At 36.2% G+C, this 23,558-nt stretch overlaps 2 protein-coding genes and 1 pseudogene across 3 annotated transcripts in view; 1 reads left to right on the top strand and 2 right to left on the bottom strand.

Annotated features, from left to right (window-relative positions):
- Positions 1-1,138: 1,138 nt before the first annotated feature.
- On the bottom strand, positions 1,139-5,032 carry LOC132553570 (uncharacterized; annotated as a pseudogene).
- A 1,776-nt stretch (positions 5,033-6,808) lies between these two features.
- Positions 6,809-22,191, bottom strand: LOC132553567 (phospholipid scramblase 1-like). Of its 2 annotated transcripts, none has more exons than XM_060217823.1 (7): positions 21,298-22,191; positions 20,446-20,688; positions 20,034-20,117; positions 13,808-14,009; positions 12,680-12,791; positions 9,931-10,036; positions 6,809-8,994 (listed from the first exon to the last, which is right to left on the bottom strand). In XM_060217823.1, the coding sequence occupies exons 2-7, from the start codon at positions 20,612-20,614 to the stop codon at positions 8,891-8,893; spliced, it is 777 nt and encodes a 258-aa protein (XP_060073806.1). In that variant the 5' UTR covers positions 20,615-20,688; positions 21,298-22,191; the 3' UTR covers positions 6,809-8,890. The 2 variants fall into 2 exon arrangements, with proteins under 2 accessions (XP_060073806.1, XP_060073805.1); XM_060217822.1 differs by having other exon boundaries at positions 22,041-22,191.
- Positions 22,192-22,902: 711 nt separating this feature from the next.
- The window catches only part of LOC132553565 (dentin sialophosphoprotein-like), a 37,705-nt gene continuing 37,049 nt past the window's right edge, over positions 22,903-23,558 (top strand). The window contains exon 1 of the mRNA XM_060217820.1: positions 22,903-22,981. Coding sequence (XP_060073803.1) covers positions 22,903-22,981 — 79 coding nt within the window. The remainder of the gene's footprint in view (positions 22,982-23,558) is intronic.

Below are 23,558 nucleotides of genomic sequence, written 5' to 3'. Positions count from 1 at the left end.
CTCTGTCAAGTTTTTCTTTATAAATTACGATCTGTTACAAAGCTAGTTTTGTGTGAATGTGAAGAATGCGATCTGATGAAGTCTGAAGAGTGTTTGTGCTGTGTTGAATTCGGTATTATCCATTAAACAAATGAGAATTCATGCCTGGAGTGCATTGCGCAGCATCAGACAATCATAGACAGCTGCCTAAACAGGAACGTCCTGGAAGTTAGCTTGTATGAATTTGTACAGCATGATGGACCGCTGGATAACAATCAACCAATTCATGAGTGAGTTTTATATTGATATGTTGTAGATCACATGACTATTTCAGTTCATTTAGTAAACAAGTTAAAAATTTTAAATTGCACATCTGACTTTGTTTTTTAGAAAGTTTGTTGAAAATTTGAACAACATTTGAAACATACATACCACAATAATCTCTTTTGAAAGGTTTTAACATAATGTAATTCGTTTTTGTATAGACATGTGCATTGTAAAACAATGGTAACAGAACTATAGAACAAGAAAAACTAGTACAATGTTATTGCTATTGCCTATTTATTTTCAGGGATTAGCGTCACAAAGCATACAGTAGGTTTGTTTTCTGCATATGGCAACGTCTAAGTCGGGAAAATAGAACAATTATTTAAGCTTGCGTTATGATTGAAATAAGACATACTTTGCCTTCGGAGCAATACACAGGATTTAAATATGCCAAACCAAAATAAGGCCATATCTAAAACAAAACAAAAATAAACAGCAATGATTCTGCTTTCCTCCTATGATGTCTTCTTTACTTCTTGATCAATATAATGATATGTCAAGTTTCACCTGACAAGGCATCTTACTCTCTCATAGTTTAAAGTAATCTCTGTGTTGGATAGGGAAAGATCAATCTGTCTTTATTGGGGTAGATAAGACATATGAAAAACACTGGGATGAGCCTAAGTAATTGGATGATGTCATCACTTCTTGTAGTGTAAACACGCCACCAATCAATGGTGTCAATTTCATGGCATTTTCGTGGACCATATAGGAGAGATCCTCTAAAGCATGGGAGAAAAATATCACCCCTGTATTTTGAATACAAGGATATCTCAACTCCTTGAGTAATTTTCTAGCTCTATAAACTTTAAAAAAAAAATAACACCTCGAGTTGAGATATCCCAGTCTACAAAACATAGGGGTGAAATTACATTGAAATATCCTTTTATTAGTGTCGAATATTAAATTAACTCTTTGACAACTGGAAGATCTAAATTTTTGGGTTCAAAACAGACAACTGAATTTGATGATTAACGTTACCACAATGTAGAGATGGAAGGAAACTACTCCTATATGTCTAAGCAAAATGATGACATGTCGAAATCAACTGTGATGCCATGGCTCCATTATTTTGGACGTTAGCAATAGTTGACCGACGCTGTAAAATCCATGTTATTTTGTCAACATTTTGAAAAGAACTAGTCACTACTGGAGGTTTATATCCAAGGAAGGTGTTGTCTTCCCTAATGGCTTCCTGGTAGCATGGAAACAGTGGTCTCATTTCCATCAATGGCTGCCTCAGAAGATCAATACAATCTGAAAGGGAAAAAAACTGATTGTAAAGACTTATCTTTCCTTCATTTTTGTCAAAACATTACAAGTATAACAGTGTGCTGGTAAAATATTCTCCACATAGAAAAATATGTATTTTGTTGAAAATCGGGATGCATTTTCTCTTTACCATAGGTGACAGCTGTTCTGTTTGGTTTCACTACAACCGTTTCTCCCTTTTTCCCTTTGGGATAGCTTACTCCCCAGTAAAGCTGTCCATCCAGAGTAGTTGCCTGGTGTCGCTTCCCATTTTCATTGAGATGAAGTGCAGCAATACCGAGTCTATAACAATGAAGTAGAGAATCTAAACAACAACGAAATACATTCTAAAGGCTTTCATATACTTGTTCTTGATAGTTTTTATTATAAGGATCCAATAATTTCCAAAGAGTATACCACACAAAGGCTTAAAAAAAATTGCTAAAAGTAGATTAGGTATCAAATCAATTTTGAGAATTACCAAATGTTAACGAGAAAAAATACTGCCGTGTGACACTTCTTGAGTATTTTTCCTAACTTTACCTGACCACCTTAGCGGGGTAATAGAAGTGAGTGCTTTTTGGTGCAAAGCTGTCGACTACGCTGTGAAATACCTCCAGTCCATAGGTCTGATGCACTGGAGAAAGCTTTAGTATGTAACGTAGAAGAAATTTGCTTTCCACCACCTCTCGGAGCATTTTGTGTGGTCTAGAACCTGGTCATATGATAAAAGACAGGAAATAATACATTACAAATTCAAGCCTTCAATTTTCACTTAACCTTGTTTATATTCGAGATAATTTTGGTAGCATTCATCTGCAAAAAAAAAAGAAAGATTTAATTTTAGAGGTTAATAAAATTGAATGATAAATTAATAATAGGTTAACTTTCTATATTAGTTATAGTCAAAAATGATTATCGAAGACAACAACTATCATAACAATGATATATAATTGTAAACTAACCATCTCCGAAAAATAATACTAAAACAATACCTTCTTTCAACCACATTCTCTCTTCTGTGATAGGTCCATGATGACAGGCAACATATTTCCAGTCTTAGTCATGGTGGTTGGTCACATGTTTCGAGACAGATTTCCAGAGCCCAAGTTTCATATCAACATTGTATCCACAGAAAGCAGACACCCAGTAGCAATGGATAACATCGCTTTTTATCCAAGGGCGGATACTCTCACAATCTTTTTTTCGCTGCTGTCTCCAACGTTTTTGATGCACCTGATAATTTAAGAAAATGTAAAATCAATAATGTAAACCATTGAATTGTAGAATTGTAATCCAGAAACATTTTAGGTTTCCCACTAATACAAAAAGGAAGAAAAACCAAATAGAGATTGAGAGATAAAGATATAAATAGTCTAGTGCTCATGAAGAAAGATACTGCTTGGTAATAACTTTATACCTTCAGCAACATGCCAGACATTAAAGTAGAGGCTGATTTCAGGCCATGTGGTTAGCATATACCACTTCACCATCTGATGCCGGTCAGTAACAAGATCTTGTTCCTGGATGTTAGACTGATGAAGAAAGGTTAGGCCCACTTTTAGTCCTTCCTTCTCCATATCCATGTGGGGTAATCCCTTCACTTCATTACTCTGTTGACATATAAATAAAAACATATAGTCACTTCTACATATTCTGTAGTATTTTACAACATATTGGATTATAAATTTCTATATTCTGTGTACTTTATTTTGATATAATTTAATATAACTTAACATCCTATTAACAGCCTAATCATTTAATGTCATAAAGTGACTGTATACAATTTAAAATCAACAACAAATTAGACTGAATTTCTAAATTCTGATACGATTTGAAATAAGAATTTGATTTTTTACAGCTAACAATAACAAGGTCAATATATCATCCTAAACTATTACAGTTTTTAAACTTGACAAATAAGATTTTAACTCCATACCTGTAATAACTGTACATCCAGTATCTTCTTGATCTCCTTGTCCATCAGTGTGTAAGAACCATATTTGGCACTGTAACCTGGCGAGTCACATCCTGCATCAACACTAACGGAGAGAGTTCTTCCTTGAAAATTCTCCAGGAGTTCCTGCTGACTAAACTCCCAGGATCGAATAGCAGCTGGCACAATGTATGCTGGTTGTAAACGAGCATATGTTTAAGCAGACATCATTTGAAGATTCATATGTTTGAACAATTTTAAAGTCTTTGAAATATTATTTCCACTATAAAGAATAGCCCCTGCAACGATGAGATTTGATACTGGCATACCACGATGAGTTTTCCGATTTTCAAACATTTCTGCGTGTCCATATACACATTTCATTATAGCTGAAATAAGAGTCCCTTATAAATTTAATTAAAGTCTCACTTTTTACAGATAAAAGTTTGTGTAACTGTGTTTCTGATACCAAGAACTGTCTCTCATCTTCAGGATCAACATCATTTCTGATAACAACTGCCTCCCCAGTCTCGCCATCTTCATATAAATCACTTTCATCACAAACCATCTTATCAAAATCTTCAGGATCAAAATCTGGGTCATCATCTGGTGGTTCACTAACTTGGTCTTGAGAGGTTCTCATGGGCTGAAAATCAAGTGGATTACCATCACACTCTGAGATATCATCGTCAGTAGTACCATGAGTTGTCTCTTGTAGGACTTGCTTTATTACCCGTAAAAAATCATCAAAACAATACAGATATTATCAATAAACAATAGAAATCAAATTTTACAAAACAGAACTTCCCACAATATATTTGTATTTCAAAGAATAAGGCTTTATTTGTTTTAATCTTTTATTCTAATTATTTTGAGGGGTAGGGAGGGGGGGTACCAGTACTCTGCAGGATTATGATAACACATTATATATACATATAGAATTGCATTATAACCAACAACTTAACTTACGCTTGGTATTGAATATGACATAATGGGCATTTCAATGACACTGAATGATTATCTATAAATAGCAGGGACGTATAACAACTCGTGTGCACTGGCCCAGTACTAGTTGACCTAATGTATAACTCGTTACACTGTAAAATGTAATTGCATCATGGTTTTATTTATCATAATCAATAAGCTTCATTTTAATATCTTAGTTTTTAATTGATAGCAACTAAATGGGAAATACCACAATGTGTGAAATGTGTTCAGGGGAGTCGTATAAATGTAATACCTACATTTAATATCACTTGTACTGAAACTGTTACAGTCATATATTTTGACACACCTGCCGCCAGCCTCCTGAATCGGATGTACAGATATCAACGTGTCTGAATCTATGAGCTGGTAATTAAACTACTGTAATCTTAAACGTAATCTTCCAACCTCCTCAACACCGAGAGAGCGGTTGATTATTACGTAATAGGTAAACTATACGAGACCGTGACACAATCGCAGGGTTATGCATGTTTACAAACAGTCGATGATTTTTAATTATTACAAAAAAGTGTTTGACTATTACAACTTTAAAGCAATAATTACCTTAATATTACCGGTAAATCACAAAACTTCCAGATACATGCATTCTGTTAAGGCTAAGCTCTCTTATCTCAGCCCTCTGACGTTTAACAAACGCCCCTCGACATGGAGCGTTGACAGGTGATCTCGACCTATTTAAGTCGGAATTGCAATTGTACGTCAGGTCTACAGTAGTGAATCCACGATTTTCGTCGTCCATCGTTTGGAAAGACGAAAAAACTTATTGCAGCCGAATGTGGCACAATACGTCATCATGCTGCTCTCGGAAAAGTCATTTAATTGCTAATGATTGAGTTATCGCTCAACAATTTATATCTTATTAACGATAAAAACAACTCTATTAACCAGCGGTTGATTGATTAGTCTGTCCTGCTAGTCTGACGTTAATAATTTTAGAGCCTCCTTTTCGATCAACATATATGATAAATGTCATTTCGTGAAAAAATCGTTTTTATAACATTTTATTTTTAAAAATAATTCACCGAAACTTATATGACAATTACATCAGAAATAACATATAGTAATACTATAAAAAATACATGACTTTTTGTAAAATTTGATAGTCCTTTTTATTCGCAAATGACAAGCTATCTGAGACCAGAACTCTTCAAGACTTCGATATTGGTGACCAAGAAAGAAATAAGAAGCAGGCAGATAGTATAGGAAATGATGCAATGAGGGAAACATATCTCTTCTGGTTCCTTCAATGTCCCTTTAGCAGAAGACCTTTTCATTTTGTCGTCTCCTACAAACACACAGTAGAGAGCAACAGACCATATTCCTGTGCTTTGATATCTTCAGAAAGATGGTCTTCAATTGAAAACGAATGCCAATAATTAGTAGCCACTTCCAATATGGAGCAATATAATGTTGGTAAAAATAATAAATATATATGTATTCGTAAAAAATAAAAGAGACGGTGAAGAGACTATCAAATTACATTAAAACAGAGAATATCAACTTGTAAACAACAGTAAATCAACAGGAGTTAGGGGGATATCACCACTGCTGAAGCTTCACACTATTGATAATTTTGATGATATTTATTGAATCGTGATGTTTAACTTATCTTGTTCTAGTTAGATTGTCATTAAGTTGATATATTGGTTAATTTACATTGGCAAATAAACAACTTACAATACACATCAGTAAATTATAGGAAGTCTTATGTTACAATGCACGAAAATAATCTTAAAATTATTTCTCTTTTTCATTAATAAAGTTGAACACCTTCAAAATGACTGTGCTGTTTGACTGTAACTTCTTCATTGCTCTAATTCATGCAAAACAAAAATTCAAATAAATACACTGCACGTGATAAACGTATTGTTTATTGATGCATTAAGACAAATAACGGTGTTCAAGTGTGACTTAATTAGTAATTAGAGCACTTAATTACCGTGATCTACTTTTCAACAATGGCATATTTTTTGGTCATTTTTTCTAATGAAGGTTTTGAAATATATCATCAAATGACATTTAAGAGAAGAAAAACTAACAAAATATTTTCGTTTTATAATTATTGCAATAATTATTAATTTGATCCCCCACTCGTCCCCCCTATAACGACTGAATAGCCTTGAGCTGACCATAGATTAATGTCATGTCATTACCGCCTGACCTCAAGTTTTTAATAGACAAAAAATAAAAAGTATTCATCATGGCCACTAGAAGGCCAAAACTGGCACTCCTCCTTGTTCGAAGAAATGAGGATAAATATTAGCAACTGTATAAAAATATTTTTTTTTTTTTTACATTTTTACACTGTGTATAATGTCAACAATTCTAGATTTATATATTGTGTTTTATATTCATCTATTGCAACATAAATGTGTTAAATGTGTTTATTAATGATTAACTAAACAAACAGTGAAATAAGTAGAAATAAACAACCATTGTTCAGCTTAAATAAACCAGACATCTAAACAAGATTATGCTCTCTGTAGCCCTGGAACCATCCACAATACTCCAGGGGTTACACTCACTATCTCCCTCTACACACCTGAAACCATCCACAATACTCCAGGGGTTACACTCACTATTGCTCTCTGTACCCCTGGAACCATCCACAATACTCCAGGGGTTACACTCACTATTGCTCTCTGTACCCCTGGAACTATCCACAATACTCCAGGGGTTACACTCGCTTTCTACCTCTACACCCATGGAACCATCCACAATACTCCAGGGGTTACACTCGCTATCTCCCTCTACACCCCTGGAACCATCCACAATACTCCAGGGGTTACACTCGCTATCTCCCTCTACACCCCTGGAACCATCCACAATACTCCAGGGATTACACTCACTATTGCTATCTGTAGCCCTGGAACCATCCACAATACTCCAGGGGTTACACTCACTGTTGCTCTCTGTACCCCTGGAACCATCCACAATACTCCAGGGGTTACACTCACTATCTCCCTCTACACCCCTGGAACCATCCACAATACTCCAGGGGTTACACTCGCTATCTCCCTCTACACCCCTGGAACCATCCACAATACTCCTGGGGTTACACTCGCTATCTCCCTCTACACCCCTGGAACCATCCACAATACTCCAGGGATTACACTCACTATTGCTATCTGTACCCCTGGAACCATTCACAATACTCCAGGGGTTACACTCACTATTGCTCTCTGCACCCCTGGAATCCTCCAATAAAATCTATGCTCCAGAGGTTACAATACCTATCACTCTCTACAACCCTGGGACCATCCTCGATACTCTAGGGGTTACACTCACTATCACTCTCTACAACCCTGGGACCATCCACAATACTCCAGGGGTTACACTCACTATCACTCTCTACAACCTTGGGACCATCCTCGATACTCCAGGGGTTACACTACCTATCACTCTCTACACCCCTAGAACCATCCTATAAACTCAATACTCCCCAACAACCATCATCAGGTCTTCAGGTGTTATGCTCACCATCACTCTCTGTACCCCTAAGTTCATCCATGATACTTCAGGAGTTATTCTCATTATCGTTGGCTACACCCTTGCAATCCTCCTTGATACTTCACGGGTTATGCTTACTATTACTCTCTACACCTGTTGAACCACCCTTGATAATACAATGGTTACACTCAGTATTGCTCTTTACATCTCTTGAACATTTCACAGCAAAATTGAAGTTCCATGTGTGACACCTTGTGGATAGGATTAAATTAAATTGATCCTTTGATGCAGGGTACAAATATATGTTGTACTGGTTTTGATGTTGTGTGTCACTCCTTTGTATTCTTCAATCAGTGTTTGATTGGTCAGTTCTGTTTAATTTTTGTCCAATCAAATAACTTTGCTTAGGACTCTAATGCTCTAGGGGTGCAGAGAGTGAAATTAATGGTAACTTCTAGAGCATCAAGGATGAGTGACACAATGAACAAAATCTGGACCATTACAAACACACAAAATATTAAATTGTATCAAAGGATTTAAAAATATCTAAGTACGGAAATATATATCACAGAATGCTTGTAATAAGAAGCTTAATATATGGCAGTATGCATAGTAGTAGAATGCAAAGGAGTTTTTTTTCCAAAACATTATTGGTTAAAGAATATTAGAAATGTATCTTCCTTCAACATTGTGTAAATGTAGGTACTATAATGAAGATATATATGACAAAACATGGAGCATCAAAGGTTTAAGTGCAAGACTGATAAGAATAATATTAAAAATATATAAAAGATAAAAGGCTTTTTTTTAAATGTTTAAACAGAATCATACATCCATACATAGATCCATACATAATAGAAATTTCCTGTCTGTCAGACTTTTCTTGTTTAATCTTGGAATTCCCTTTCTTTCTGAAGGAGGGAAATGATATATAATTATAGGTCAGCAACATGTCCTTTGTTGACGCTCAAAAAAGTTGTAATCAATTAGAAAGCTAGCACCTAGTAACAGAATTTTATCCTGAAGATGGATGTCTCTCTCCAAATCTGTAAACACAAAAAGTTTGATTACAGGTATTTTGATATGATGCCCATTATCATTAACTTGACAAAGTAATGGAGAGTTCTTCAAATAAAACAAGAGTAACAACAATTTCCAAAGTATCAAATGAACATTCCGCACAAGCTAAGATTTCATAAGTTGCTTTTAAAGATAATCCTTTATTAACACTGTGTACGAAAATTCTACACCTCAAATTTACCATTTACGCAAACAAACAATATTCAATTTGCACAAATTCCTTATAGACCTAGTTAGATAAAATTCCAAACGTTCAGGTACCCTGATTGCAGCAAAACATGTTTGCTTAGTAATAAGTAAATATTTGTGAACATTATAAAATTAGCAGAAAATAAACCTAATGATGTATCAAATTGTAATCACTGTAGGGAAAGCTTTACTGACATACTTATCATTTACCCAATACGCCACATAAAATCTGAGATCCAGTGACCTTTTAGTTCCAGAAGGAGAGATATTCTAATGCTAATAATAGTTTTATAAGTCATTAGAGTTGTTAAAAGGTACAGAACATCCATTTTTTTTAAGCTGACACAGTATATCCCTTTATCAAGTTTATACATATTAGTTGTATCAATCAAGCCTAAAAAAATATTTCCAGACATGACTTACAAGATGTACAAACTCTAAAATACTGATAGTAAATAACAGATTCACCATATGGTATTATCAAGCTCACTAGGAAAGAATCCATTACTTGTAATAGAGAAATATTATTGCCAGAAGCATAATTACATTACTGTATGTTTTGAAGACCTATATGCCATCCCTAGACAGGATAATTTGACACTACATGACCAATTTCAGTTTTTTCCCTTTACAAATCTATTTTAAGAAGTATATTTTTCATTATCAAAGATTCTGGATAAATTAAAGTCCAGAGTGCTAACATGATAACTCACAGTGAAGAATGTAGTTGTTCTCAGTGCCACAACAGTCTTTCTTGTTACCACGACACGCTTTACTTATCTCCGCAACTGGTTCCTCACCAAATCGACCACCGAATATCTGTTAGAAAATAACAGGTATTAACAGAGCAAGATGAAATAAGATTATGAATTACTCACAATTTGCTTTATTACATATAATCATGCATCTCTTATGTTTATTTTGCATAGATGACATTGACCTTTGACCTACAGACATTGACATTTTGACTTGCTATATGTACAGGTGATCCTCTGCTTCCATATGTTTACACATAAACTGAGTTTCTGTACATCAGAATGGACATGTGCAAAATTTTGTAAACAAAACACTCTATATTATGGATAAATGTGAATATGACTTGTTATCTGTACCTCATGTGTCTAACCTAGAGATAAATGCCTTAGATAGGATATATACTCAACAAAAAAAGAAATGTTTCCTTGGCGAACACCTGTAAATGAGTGAAAACAAAATGACGTTTGTGCAATATTATTAAATGGTAATGTTTTACATTACAAAATCCAAGGGGGTTACCAAAATCATTCAAGCGTGAAAGTCTGTATTAGCAAAATAGCTGCACGAGGGTTTCTGCAACTAACTTGTATCTTCACTTGAATTTCATAAACATCCAAATTGACAACTGTTCCTTAGATCCTTAGGACTTAGAAATCACTGAATCTTGCTATCTATCAACTTTATCATTATGCCCCAGCTGTCACAAGTACAGAGAGAAAGGGCTGTAGGCATGATCCAGGCTGGGGAGTCTCGCCGTCGAGTTGCACGGCATTTTGGTTGCAGTGTTAAGACAATTTGCCAGTTGGTAAGTCATTTAAACCATTGATACACTTGCAAAATCGATTCGTAACTGCAGTAGAGACTACAAGGACATTGTTTGGGCATCGTGTGTCTCCCTAAACAGTCTGCAACAGGTTGAGGGCCTACCAATTGAAAGCGCGGCATCCCTACACTGGACCCAATTTGTTGCAACATCACCGTAATAATCGGCGTAACTGGACCCGTGTTCACCGTTGTTGGGCCTTACATTAATGTTTTCAGACGAGTCCAGGTCTTGTCTGTAACACAGTGACGGAAGACGCAGAGCGTGGAGGCAACGAGGGGAGCGTTTTGCAAATTGCTGTTTACTTCGCAAACGGTGGTCATACCCGTTACTAATGGTGTTACCTTTGAAATTGACCCCAACGTCATTTACAGTCGAATAAAATCAACTGAACGCAAAGATTTATAATGAACCATGACTGCAGTTTTATCAGAATTGATCAATTACTTTATTCGTACATGATTGGTAAGGATTTATGAAGGGGTTAATTAATTAATCACAGAATAAAGTAGTGTTACCTTTCTTTTTTTGTTTAGTGTATACTTTGATGTACCCTTATATATTCAGAAAATAAATAACCCATATCCCACAATAATCCATAAGTCATTTTAAAATTTACATCAACTTGGACAGAATCACACATTTTGTGATAAAACAGCACAAAATGATCAAAGATGTGCAAAAGCTAATTATGGCCAGTTTTCCTATCAAATACACATTATGCATGCATAGTATAATGTTGTGCAATCCCACAACAGTAACTAATATACATTGTGTTTTTTATACTGTAATTTAAAGAATATCACTGACATTCAATTGCTGAACTAAACTATCATTACTGTATGTTATTGACAGAGGTAAAAAAAAGAACCGTCTGCTGTATCGATCAAGTGCACAGCTATAGTTGATTGTACAGAACCTTAGAACACATACGTACCTGTACAGAACCTTAGAACACATACTTACCTGTATAGAATCTTAGAACACATATGTACCTGTACAGAACCTTAGAACACATATGTACCTGTACAGAACCTTAGAACACATACATACCTGTACAGAACCTTAGAACACATACTTACCTGTACAGGACCTTAGAACACATACATACCTGTATAGAACCTTAGAACACATACGTACCTGTACAGAATCTTAGAACACATATGTACCTGTACAGAACCTTAGAACACATATGTACCTGTACAGAACCTTAGAACACATACTTACCTGTACAGAACCTTAGAACACATACTTACCTGTACAGAACCTTAGAACACATATGTACCTGTATAGAACCTTAGAACACATACGTACCTGTACAGAACTTAGAACACATATACCTGTACAGAACACATACTTACCTGTACAGAACCTTAGAACACATACATACCTGTACAGAACCTTAGAACACATACATACCTGTATAGAACCTTAGAACACATACTTACCTGTACAGAACCTTAGAACACATATGTACCTGTACAGAACCTTAGAACACATACATACCTGTACAGAACCTTAGAACACATACATACCTGTACAGAACCTTAGAACACATATGTACCTGTACAGAACCTTACAACACATACGTACCTGTACAGAACCTTAGAACACATACTTACCTGTACAGAACCTTAGAACACATATGTACCTGTACAGAACCTTAGAACACATACATACCTGTATAGAACCTTAGAACACATACATACCTGTATAGAACCTTAGAACACATACATACCTGTATAGAACCTTAGAACACATACGTACCTGTACAGAACCTTAGAACACATACATACCTGTATAGAACCTTAGAACACATACATACCTGTATAGAACCTTAGAACACATACATACCTGTATAGAACCTTAGAACACATACATACCTGTATAGACACATCAGCACATAGTTTACATAAACAACAGGAGAATTCTACATTGAAGACAACATTGTCGCCATCATCTAAAATCAGGTATCTTGGACAGCAACAGGCTCGACTGAAAAAATAGAGAAAAGATTTACAAATTAAAACATTTAAGTATCTTGTAGTTTCTTTTTATTCACTTTATAAAAAAAAAAAAAACAAATAATTATGAAGACTTCTAGAATCTTACATAAATCATGTCTGTTGAAAGGATACCCCAACTCCAGGGTGATTGTACAGGTTTGGCTGGTCAGCATGAAACACGTTTGATCATATTTCTTAAATACTTCTAAAATAGTTATACATTATAAGTTGTGAAACATTTTCATCCCACCATCATCTATATCCATGAAATGAACATAGAAAATGATGACTTTACCAATTTGTGATATGGTTAAACAACATAAAATGATGCAATCCTATCATAAGAAAGGTCAAAGTGCATAGCAGCTGTCTTTCTCTTCCCTGTGTGAGGTAAGAGTCATCCTCTCTGTAGCAACGATGGCATCAGTAAGTAAGGATGTAAGAACACAACTGTTTATGTGTTCAATCTCCAAACAGTAATTTGCAATCTTCATTGCAATAAAAACCTGACAGAGTTTGAAGTATCCTAACTTTTATAACAGCTATATTGTACACACAGTAACATAGGAGAAGTAAGACTAGGAACCCCTATATGGATATATGTTCAAGTTAAGGAGTTTGAAAATGTATAATGTCATAATAGCAGATATACTATTTTTAGCAGATATGGAGCTGCATTTTATGTACCTTTGGGAAGTGAAGTAGAAAATTTTGTGCTGATGAAGCCAGGGACGGTGAAACCGGTCGACAAGTACTTTAATTTTAAACATACCCACTTCCTTGGCTGTCGTGATTGATATCCTTACCCAGTAACAAAAATTATCAATCCTTCCAGACTTACACTGTAGTCGAGGCGAACAAAACATTGATCAAGGTTAATAAATCTAAACTATAAAAATGTGGGAAACAGATCCAGTTGCCAAACAAATACATCACAAACATTCGCATTCCAAATGCTCATTTTTTTTTCAAAAATTCTTTCTTATGTAAATAAAACTCACTTACTCTTCTACTATACGTCCAATTGGATTTCCTGGTGGACTCTCGATCGAGAGTTCCTGAACACAGCAACACCACCACCAACAGATTCCACATGGACACCGTAGAGGGCGCTGTAGTTTCATCACATCCTGCATCTCTGCATTACTGAATTTCATAACAAAACCTCGCACTGCTCCCAAACACTGGCGTAAATAACATTCTGAAACTGAATTGTAAAAAAATGTTTTTTTAACATTGAAAATATTGACCATATCCAATACCATTAACTAACCATTAATTCCTGTGTTAAATATCTCACACCATGTACTGGGCCAAGTTATCAAATATTTTACAGTATGGTGTACACTGGTACTAAGGAAAATCAAAGTGGATCACTAGAGTTTGGCATTTTTATATCAGGAGGAATTCTGACAACTGACCTTGACAAAAATATATCACAGCTAGATAGGCAGATCCCTTGGGACTTGATACACTGGTAATTTGAGCACATATTGTTCAAATATCTGTAGTCTGGTTCACAGGATCTTAAAAAAATCCCAAAACCACAGTCCACATATGTGTTATGGTATAATTCATATGTGGATTACAGGTTGGAAATTTGTACCTAGTCCATATGATCTGGTGTAGGGATCATAAGTAACTCAGACTACACTGGCATTGTAAACATTGTATGGTCAAATGTCTACTGTCAGGTGTTAGGAGGCTACACTGGTATTGTAAACATTGTATGCTCAAATGCCTACTGTCAGGTGTTAGGAGGCTACACTGGTATTGTAAACATTGTATGCTCAAATGTCTACTGTCAGGTGTTAGGGTCACTGGTATTGTAAACATTGTATGCTCAAATGTCTACTGTCAGGTGTTAGGAGGCTAGGCTACACTGGTATTGTAAACATTGTATGGTCAAATGTCTACTGTCAGGTGTTAGGAGGCTACACTGGTATTGTAAACATTGTATGGTCAAATGTCTACTGTCAGGTGTTAGGGTCAGAGGAAACTCAGGCTACACTGGTATTGTAAACATTGTATGGTCAAATGTCTACTGTCAGGTGTTAGGAGGCTACACTGGTATTGTAAACATTGTATGGTCAAATGTCTACTGTCAGGTGTTAGGGTCAGAGGAAACATTGTATGGTCAAATGTCTACTGTCTGTTACACTGGTATTGTAAACATTGTATGGTCAAATGTCTACTGTCAGGTGTTAGGAGGCTACACTGGTATTGTAAACATTGTATGCTCAAATGTCTAAACACTGGTATTGTAAAGTATGGTCAAATGTCTACTGTCAGGTGTTAGGAGGCTACACTGGTATTGTAAACATTGTATGCTCAAATGTCTACTGTCAGGTGTTAGGAGGCTACACTGGTATTGTAAACATTGTATGCTCAAATGTCTACTGTCAGGTGTTAGGAGGCTACACTGGTAACTTGTAAACATTGTATGCTCAAATGTCTACTGTCAGGTGTTAGGAGGCTACACTGGTATTGTAAACATTGTATGCTCAAATGTCTACTGTCAGGTGTTAGGGTCAGGCTACACTGGTATTGTAAACATTGTATGCTCAAATGTCTACTGTCAGGTGTTAGGAGGCTACACTGGTATTGTAAACATTGTATGCTCAAATGTCTACTGTCAGGTGTTAGGGTCAGAGGAAACTCAGGCTACACTGGTATTGTAAACATTGTATGGTCAAATGTCTACTGTCAGGTGTTAGGAGGCTACACTGGTATTGTAAACATTGTATGCTCAAATGTCTACTGTCAGGTGTTAGGGTCAGAGGAAACTCAGACGACACTGGTATTGTAAACATTGTATACTCAAATGTCTACTGTCAGGTGTTAGGAGGCTACACTGGTATTGTAAACATTGTATGCTCAAATTTATACTGTCAGGTGTTAGGAGGCTGGTATTGTAAACATTGTATGGTCAAATGTCTACTGTCAGGTGTTAGGGTCAGAGGAAACTCAGGCTACACTGGTATTGTAAACATTGTATGCTCAAATGTCTACTGTCAGGTGTTAGGAGGCTACACTGGTATTGTAAACATTGTATGCTCAAATGTCTACTGTCTCAAATGTCTACTGTCAGGTGTTAGGAGGCTACACTGGTATTGTAAACATTGTATGCTCAAATGTCTACTGTCAGGTGCTAGGGTCAGAGGAAACTCAGACTACACTGGTATTGTAAACATTGTATACTCAAATGTCTACTGTCAGGTGTTAGGAGGCTACACTGGTATTGTAAACATTGTATGCTCAAATGTCTACTGTCAGGTGTTAGGGTCAGAGGATGCTCAAATGTCTACTGTCAGGTGTTAGGAGGCTACACTGGTATTGTAAACATTGTATGCTCAAATGTCTACTGTCAGGTGTTAGGAGGCTACACTGGTATTGTAAACATTGTATGCTCAAATGTCTACTGTCAGGTGTTAGGGTCAGAGGAAACTCAGACTACACTGGTATTGTAAACATTGTATGCTCAAATGTCTACTGTCAGGTGTTAGGAGGCTACACTGGTATTGTAAACATTGTATGCTCAAATGTCTACTGTCAGGTGTTAGGAGGCTACACTGGTATTGTAAACATTGTCAAATGTCTACTGTCAGGTGTTAGGAGGCTACACTCAAATGTCTACTGTCAGGTGTTAGGAGGCTACACACTGGTATTGTAAACATTGTATGCTCAAATGTCTACTGTCAGGTGTTAGGAGGCTACACTGGTATTGTAAACATTGTATGCTCAAATGTCTACTGTCAGGTGTTAGGGTCAGAGGAAACTCAGACTACACTGGTATTGTAAACATTGTATGCTCAAATGTCTACTGTCAGGTGTTAGGAGGCTACACTGGTATTGTAAACATTGTATGCTCAAATGTCTACTGTCAGGTGTTAGGGTCAGAGGAAACTCAGACTACACTGGTATTGTAAACATTGTATGCTCAAATGTCTACTGTCAGGTGTTAGGAGGCTACACTGGTATTGTAAACATTGTATGCTCAAATGTCTACTGTCAGGTGTTAGGGTCAGAGGAAACTCAGGCTACACTGGTATTGTAAACATTGTATGCTCAAATGTCTACTGTCAGGTGTTAGGAGGCTACACTGGTATTGTAAACATTGTATGCTCAAATGTCTACTGTCAGGTGTTAGGAGGCTACACTGGTATTGTAAACATTGTATGCTCAAATGTCTACTGTCAGGTGTTAGGGTCAGGTATTGTAAACATTGTATGAAATGTCTCAGACTGGGAAACTCAGGCTACACTGGTATTGTAAACATTGTATGCTCAAATGTCTACTGTCAGGTGTTAGGAGGCTACACTGGTATTGTAAACATTGTATGCTCAAATGTCTACTGTCAGGTGTTAGGGTCAGAGGAAACTCAGACTACACTGGTATTGTAAACATACTGTAAACATTGTATGCTCAAATGTCTACTGGGTGTTAGGGTAGGAAACTACACACTGGTATTGTAAACATTGTATGCTCAAATGTCTACTGTCAGGTGTTAGGAGGCTACACTGGTATTGTAAACATTGTATGCTCAAATGTCTACTGTCAGGTGTTAGGGTCAGAGGAAACTCAGACAACACTGGTATTGTAAACATTGTATACTCAAATGTCTACTGTCAGGTGTTAGGAGGCTACACTGGTATTGTAAACATTGTATGCTCAAATGTCTACTGTCAGGTGTTAGGAGGCTACACTGGTATTGTAAACATTGTATGGTCAAATGTCTACTGTCAGGTGTTAGGAGGCTACACTGGTATTGTAAACATTGTATGCTCAAATGTCTACTGTCAGGTGTTAGGGTCAGAGGTATTGTAAACATTGTATGCAAATGTCTACTGTCAGGTGTTACACTGGTATTGTAAACATTGTATGCTCAAATGTCTACTGTCAGGTGTTAGGTATTGTAAACAGGCTACTACACTGGTATTGTAAACATTGTATGCTCAAATGTCTACTGTCAGGTGTTAGGAGGCTACACTGTATGCTCAAATGTCTACAGGTGTTAGGAGGCTACACTGGTATTGTAAACATTGTATGCTCAAATGTCTACTGTCAGGTGTTAGGAGGCTACACTGGTATTGTAAACATTGTATGCTCAAATGTCTACTGTCAGGTGTTAGGGTCAGAGGAAACTCAGCTACACTGGTATTGTAAACATTGGTATTGTAAACATTGTATGCTCAAATGTCTACTGTCAGGTGTTAGGAGGCTACTGTCACTGGTATTGTAAACATTGTATGCTCAAATGTCTACTGTCAGGTGTTAGGGTCAGAGGAAACTCAGGCTACACTGGTATTGTAAACATTGTATGCTCAAATGTCTACTGTCAGGTGTTAGGAGGCTACACTGGTATTGTAAACATTGTATGCTCAAATGTCTACTGTCAGGTGCTAGGGTCAACAGTATGGAAATGTCTACAGACTACACTGGTATTGTACATTGTATGGTCAAATGTCTGGTATTGTAAACATTGTATGCTCAAATGTCTACTGTCAGGTGTTAGGAGGCTATTGTATGCTCAAATGTCTACTGTCAGGTGTTAGGGTAGGTGTTACACTGGTATTGTAAACATTGTATGCTCAAATGTCTACTGTCAGGTGTTAGGGTCACAGGCTACACTGGTATTGTAAACATTGTATGCTCAAATGTCTACTGTCAGGTGTTAGGAGGCTACACTGGTATTGTAAACATTGTATGCTCAAATGTCTACTGTCAGGTGTTAGGAGGCTACACTGGTATTGTAAACATTGTATGCTCAAATGTCTACTGTCAGGTGTTAGGAGGCTACACTGGTATTGTAAACATTGTATGGTCAAATGTCTACTGTCAGGTGTTACACTGGTATTGTAAACATTGTATGGTCAAATGTCTACTGTCAGGTGTTAGGAGGCTACACTGGTATTGTAAACATTGTATGCTCAAATGTCTACTGTCAGGTGTTAGGAGGCTACACTGGTATTGTAAACATTGTATGCAAATGTCAAATGTCTACTGTCAGGTGTTAGGAGGCTACACTGGTATTGTAAACATTGTATGCTCAAATGTCTACTGTCAGGTGTTAGGAGGCTACACTGGTATTGTAAACATTGTATGGTCAAATGTCTACTGTCAGGTGCTAGGGTCAGAGGAAACTCAGACTACACTGGTATTGTAAACATTGTATGCTCAAATGTCTACTGTCAGGTGTTAGGAGGCTACACTGGTATTGTAAACATTGTATGCTCAAATGTCTACTGTCAGGTGTTAGGGTCAGAGGAAACTCAGGCTACACTGGTATTGTAAACATTGTATGCTCAAATGTCTACTGTCAGGTGTTAGGAGGCTACACTGGTATTGTAAACATTGTATGCTCAAATGTCTACTGTCAGGTGTTAGGAGGCTACACTGGTATTGTAAACATTGTATGCTCAAATGTCTACTGTCAGGTGTTAGGAGGCTACACTGGTATTGTAAACATTGTATGGTCAAATGTCTACTGTCAGGTGTTAGGGTCAGAGGAAACTCAGACTACACTGGTATTGTAAACATTGTATGGTCAAATGTCTACTGTCAGGTGTTAGGAGGCTACACTGGTATTGTAAACATTGTATGGTCAAATGTCTACTGTCAGGTGTTAGGGTCAGAGGAAACTCAGGCTACACTGTTATTGTAAACATTGTATGGTCAAATGTCTACTGTCAGGTGTTAGGGTCAGAGGAAACTCAGACTCAGAAACTATACCATTAGATAGTGCTTACTTTCCCTGTTTTCAAATGTCCATCTACCTGTCAAATATCTTACAACTTGTATTGGGCCAAGTAAATTAATATGTTCATAGTCTGGCATTTTGGTAAAAAGAAGGACATTTATTTGTCCAATGCCAATGTCTATTAATGTAATGCTGGAAAATGAAAACAACACCAAGCAATTTTCAGTCAATATGTCTATAGTCTAGTTCTGGCCTCAAGTATGAAATTCAGGGCCATAGTAAATATCTGTACATAAAATGCTTTCCTTGTGAAGGCAACAATTTTCTTTTCAAACTTTGCTGATGAAAATTACACATACAAAAACCTCAATGAATCACCAAATTCAGTCTTGCTTTTTTTAATGATTTATATGTACTTCTGTGTGACAGTTTATCAGCAACAGATATTTAGACTTTTTTGGTCTTTTTCAATAATCCAATGAAGCATCATGTAAGTGTGCCAGTATTGAAATTCCAGTACAGTTTAGTTACCCTCTTGTGCATAAAGAAAATGGTCTTCATCCTCCTCTGATGTGTACAGGCTGTATCTACATGGACGCTGCCAACAAAGGACAGCTGAAAAACATATTTTGTAAAGTTATTAATGAAGCAAATTGTGATTAAAATATTTCAGTCGAAGAAATAAAAAAATACAAGATCCTTTATGATCTCTCAATATTGTTACTTATGATGTCAATGTTGGTAATCCCACATGTACATGTAACATATATTTAAAGGACAACATGAGTGTGTATGCTAAAATAGTTCTAATAAAAGAACAATTCATCTTTTAGAGACATGTTAATTTTTAAATTTGTAATTAACTGATAAACTACAAGTATGTTAATATAGTTTACACGTTTATTACACAAAAAAAACTTTATACATCTTCCTAACAATGTACCTTCTGCTACATCCAAACGCTGTTTAATAAAGACATTTTTGGCGTTGATCAGCTCTTTCAGACCTTGTGGAAATTCATCTTGTGTATCCTTAACTTCTTTTTCATGACCTTCATGCAATATTTGACCCTGTGGATTATCATGGTTGGGTTGTCCTGTGACTGTTTCCATGGTTACCAATAGAGCTGTAGACCATTAGTATGTAGAGTTGAAGTTTATTTTATACTGAGTAATTTAGTATCCATCTGTAAACAAACACTTGGTATGTTAAGAATTCGCTCATTTCCAACACATTGGTACACAATCAAGTCACTATTTATCAACCATCAAACTTGCATACACTGTGTATTTGCCTTCTTGTTCTTATTGACTAGATTACACTGATCACGATTATAATCTGTGTCAAACAGTGAACTCCACAGGTGAGGCATTCTAAAAATAGAATTATTTTTATTCATCCATGCATGCATTGTCACGTTGGTGTCAATAGATTATGAAGTGAATGGAATTGGCCACATATGTTGCCTTAAGCTATCACATTATGTATATAGTTCAGCGTAAAGGAATCAAACAACAGTTTTTAATAGATTGAAAAGTAACCCTTATATCAGTAATAATCTCGTATTTGAGGGATATATGTATATTTAGTTACTGCTCTGGCGAATCAGTTAGTTATTCAAATGCAATCTAGGGTCATTCTGAAATAGAGACAAATAATGTTAGTTTAAAAATCATAACAAAAAAGGGTGTCATCTTTCTAACATCACCCAATAGCCAATGTGACAATGTATATAGTAAAATAAAAAAATTTACATTTCTGTTATCTAATTTTACATTAAAATGACACTTTATACCAATTTGGTTCTCCATTAACCATTGACGAGTGTAACCAATGGCGGCCTTTCTTGCAAATGTCATAGGTGAGCATGAATTAATCTGTGTTCTATCAATAACCACACTATAGGCCGTTAATTATCAATGGAGGTGATAATGTTCGTGATTTCTACAACTTCGTTCACAACTGTTTGTGTAAAAATGTGCCCACATACAGTGTTCCTCTTCACCACACTCAACATTATATTGTTGTGGTTAAACGTTCATTTTCCGGTTAGTTTACACTAGCTCTTTAATTATATAAAATATCTTGATTTTCCCAAAACTTATCCAGTTTGTTTTTAAAAGTGTTTATATTTGGAGTAGATACAATGTCTTCTGTAAGATTGTTCCATGTTTTCCAAGTTCTTACAGCAAAACTATTTCCTCTTCTGTTGGTCCTGTGATGTTGGAGAATGAGCGTCAACCATTACTCAAAACGGTAACTTTTCTTCAAATGCAGGACTATTGCCCCATATGAGGGTTGTGCTCAACAAACCTGTCAAATGTTTTACGCCAAGATGTGTTTGCGAATGTTACATCGGCAAATGAAAATTAATAGATTGGTCATTTGTCGGTAGTGTAAAGGAAGTTTACGCTCATTTTAAGCTTGAGTTTCAGTATTTTCTCTTGAATCTAAGACAGACTGGTAAATAGTATAGTTTTGCATGACCTGATGCATGGGACTGACCAAACTGTCGAACCGCCTGCCTAATTAACGTACCCAATTAAGAATGTTCCCAGTGTCCCAGGGAAGCAATCAGTGGAAATACACTACATTAACCTTCCTAAAACTATCGGACATGTCGACGGCATGAAGTCATTATCGTCTTCATCGATACATCAATAATCATATTCGCCTAAAATCACTCCAACGATACGCTCCACAACAAACCGGAAATAAACACATAGCAATCACGTAATCATAAATGCAGCCAAGTACAACTTGTGAAAATCCGGCGCGACGAAATATCCAAAATATCATCAAAACTGACAAAAGTGACACTGACCGGATACCACTTACCAAAAACTCGTAAGATAAACGGCACCAAATGTGATGGATAGCACTGAAATTTACAACATTTGTGTTGAGTTTACACCGTTTTCATATCGGATATGGCTGTGTAGCGCTTATCTCCCCTACATCGAGATACAGAAACATTAGTTCCGTAATTCTCAAAGTAATTGCTTATGTCAATATTCAAATCTTAAAAAAAAACAAGAACCATCTGACTAAAATTGTTGTTATATGTCATGCACAAAGTGCATTTTATGTATCTCTTTATTTGATCCATAACTATTTTTTTCAGTATGAGACGATTTTTGAAACAGATATATAGTTTTTCATGTTTGTTGGTGAATATGATTTATTATTGAAAAAAACACAGTGAGATCAATTGAACTTTATAACATGGACGAGTCTAGTGTAGATGGCTATTTGTTTTTTTCCCTCGTCTAACATTTGCTCACGTGCCACTATCGTTTGTAAAATGGCACAAAGCCTAGATTGCCCAAAAGTAAAAACAAGTCAGTGGACTTAAGCCCATGTTTTCTCCCAATAAACTGCCCGAGTCTGATAAATGGACATGGTTATTAAGGCTGTAGCCTTGTGGAAGCCTGCCCATCCTAATCGTTTGATTACTCCAGGAAGAAGTGGACTTAATCGTGAGTTTCGTAACCCAGAGAAATATCTTTTATCACTGTGTTAATTACATTTATCCAAAAGTCACTCATCCTCTTTACATCCAGAAAACTTATAGAATTGACCTGATTATTATTCTAGAATATATCCCGTCATTAGCATTTAACAATGAAATATCACCTGCATCTCCCATTATGCTTAAAAAACCCGAACACATGTCAATTATATCTGTCATACATGCATATATATTTTTTAGATGTAAGCGATGTATTCCGTGTAGGTATCTGTCTGTCACCCATGACCTGTCAATGTGGTGAGGGAATACAATGTTTATCATTATTTTTTTTTCCTCTGCTCGATTTGTTAATTCGCGAATAGCATCCTACAATGATCTTGTGAATACTCCGTCGGTCCTTCATCTAAATATCCCCCTCCCCCTCTCCAGTCCTTTTTTCTCCCCCTTGTACTTGCTATTTTTCCCCTTTCCGGTATTGCGTACCAATATTTTTTTTATCTATTGTTAAGACGATATCTGTAGTAGAATCGCATATCACACAATCGGGCATAGTAAATTGTAAAAAAAAATGTCCAATACATTTG

Source organism: Ylistrum balloti, unplaced genomic scaffold (assembly GCF_031769215.1).
Source record: "Ylistrum balloti isolate Yb309-2 unplaced genomic scaffold, AGI_CSIRO_Ybal_v1 Utg370336, whole genome shotgun sequence".
NCBI classification, from domain to species: domain Eukaryota; kingdom Metazoa; phylum Mollusca; class Bivalvia; order Pectinida; family Pectinidae; genus Ylistrum; species Ylistrum balloti.
Note: the sequence above shows the minus strand (reverse complement) of the source record. Positions and strands in the feature narration are given on the sequence as shown.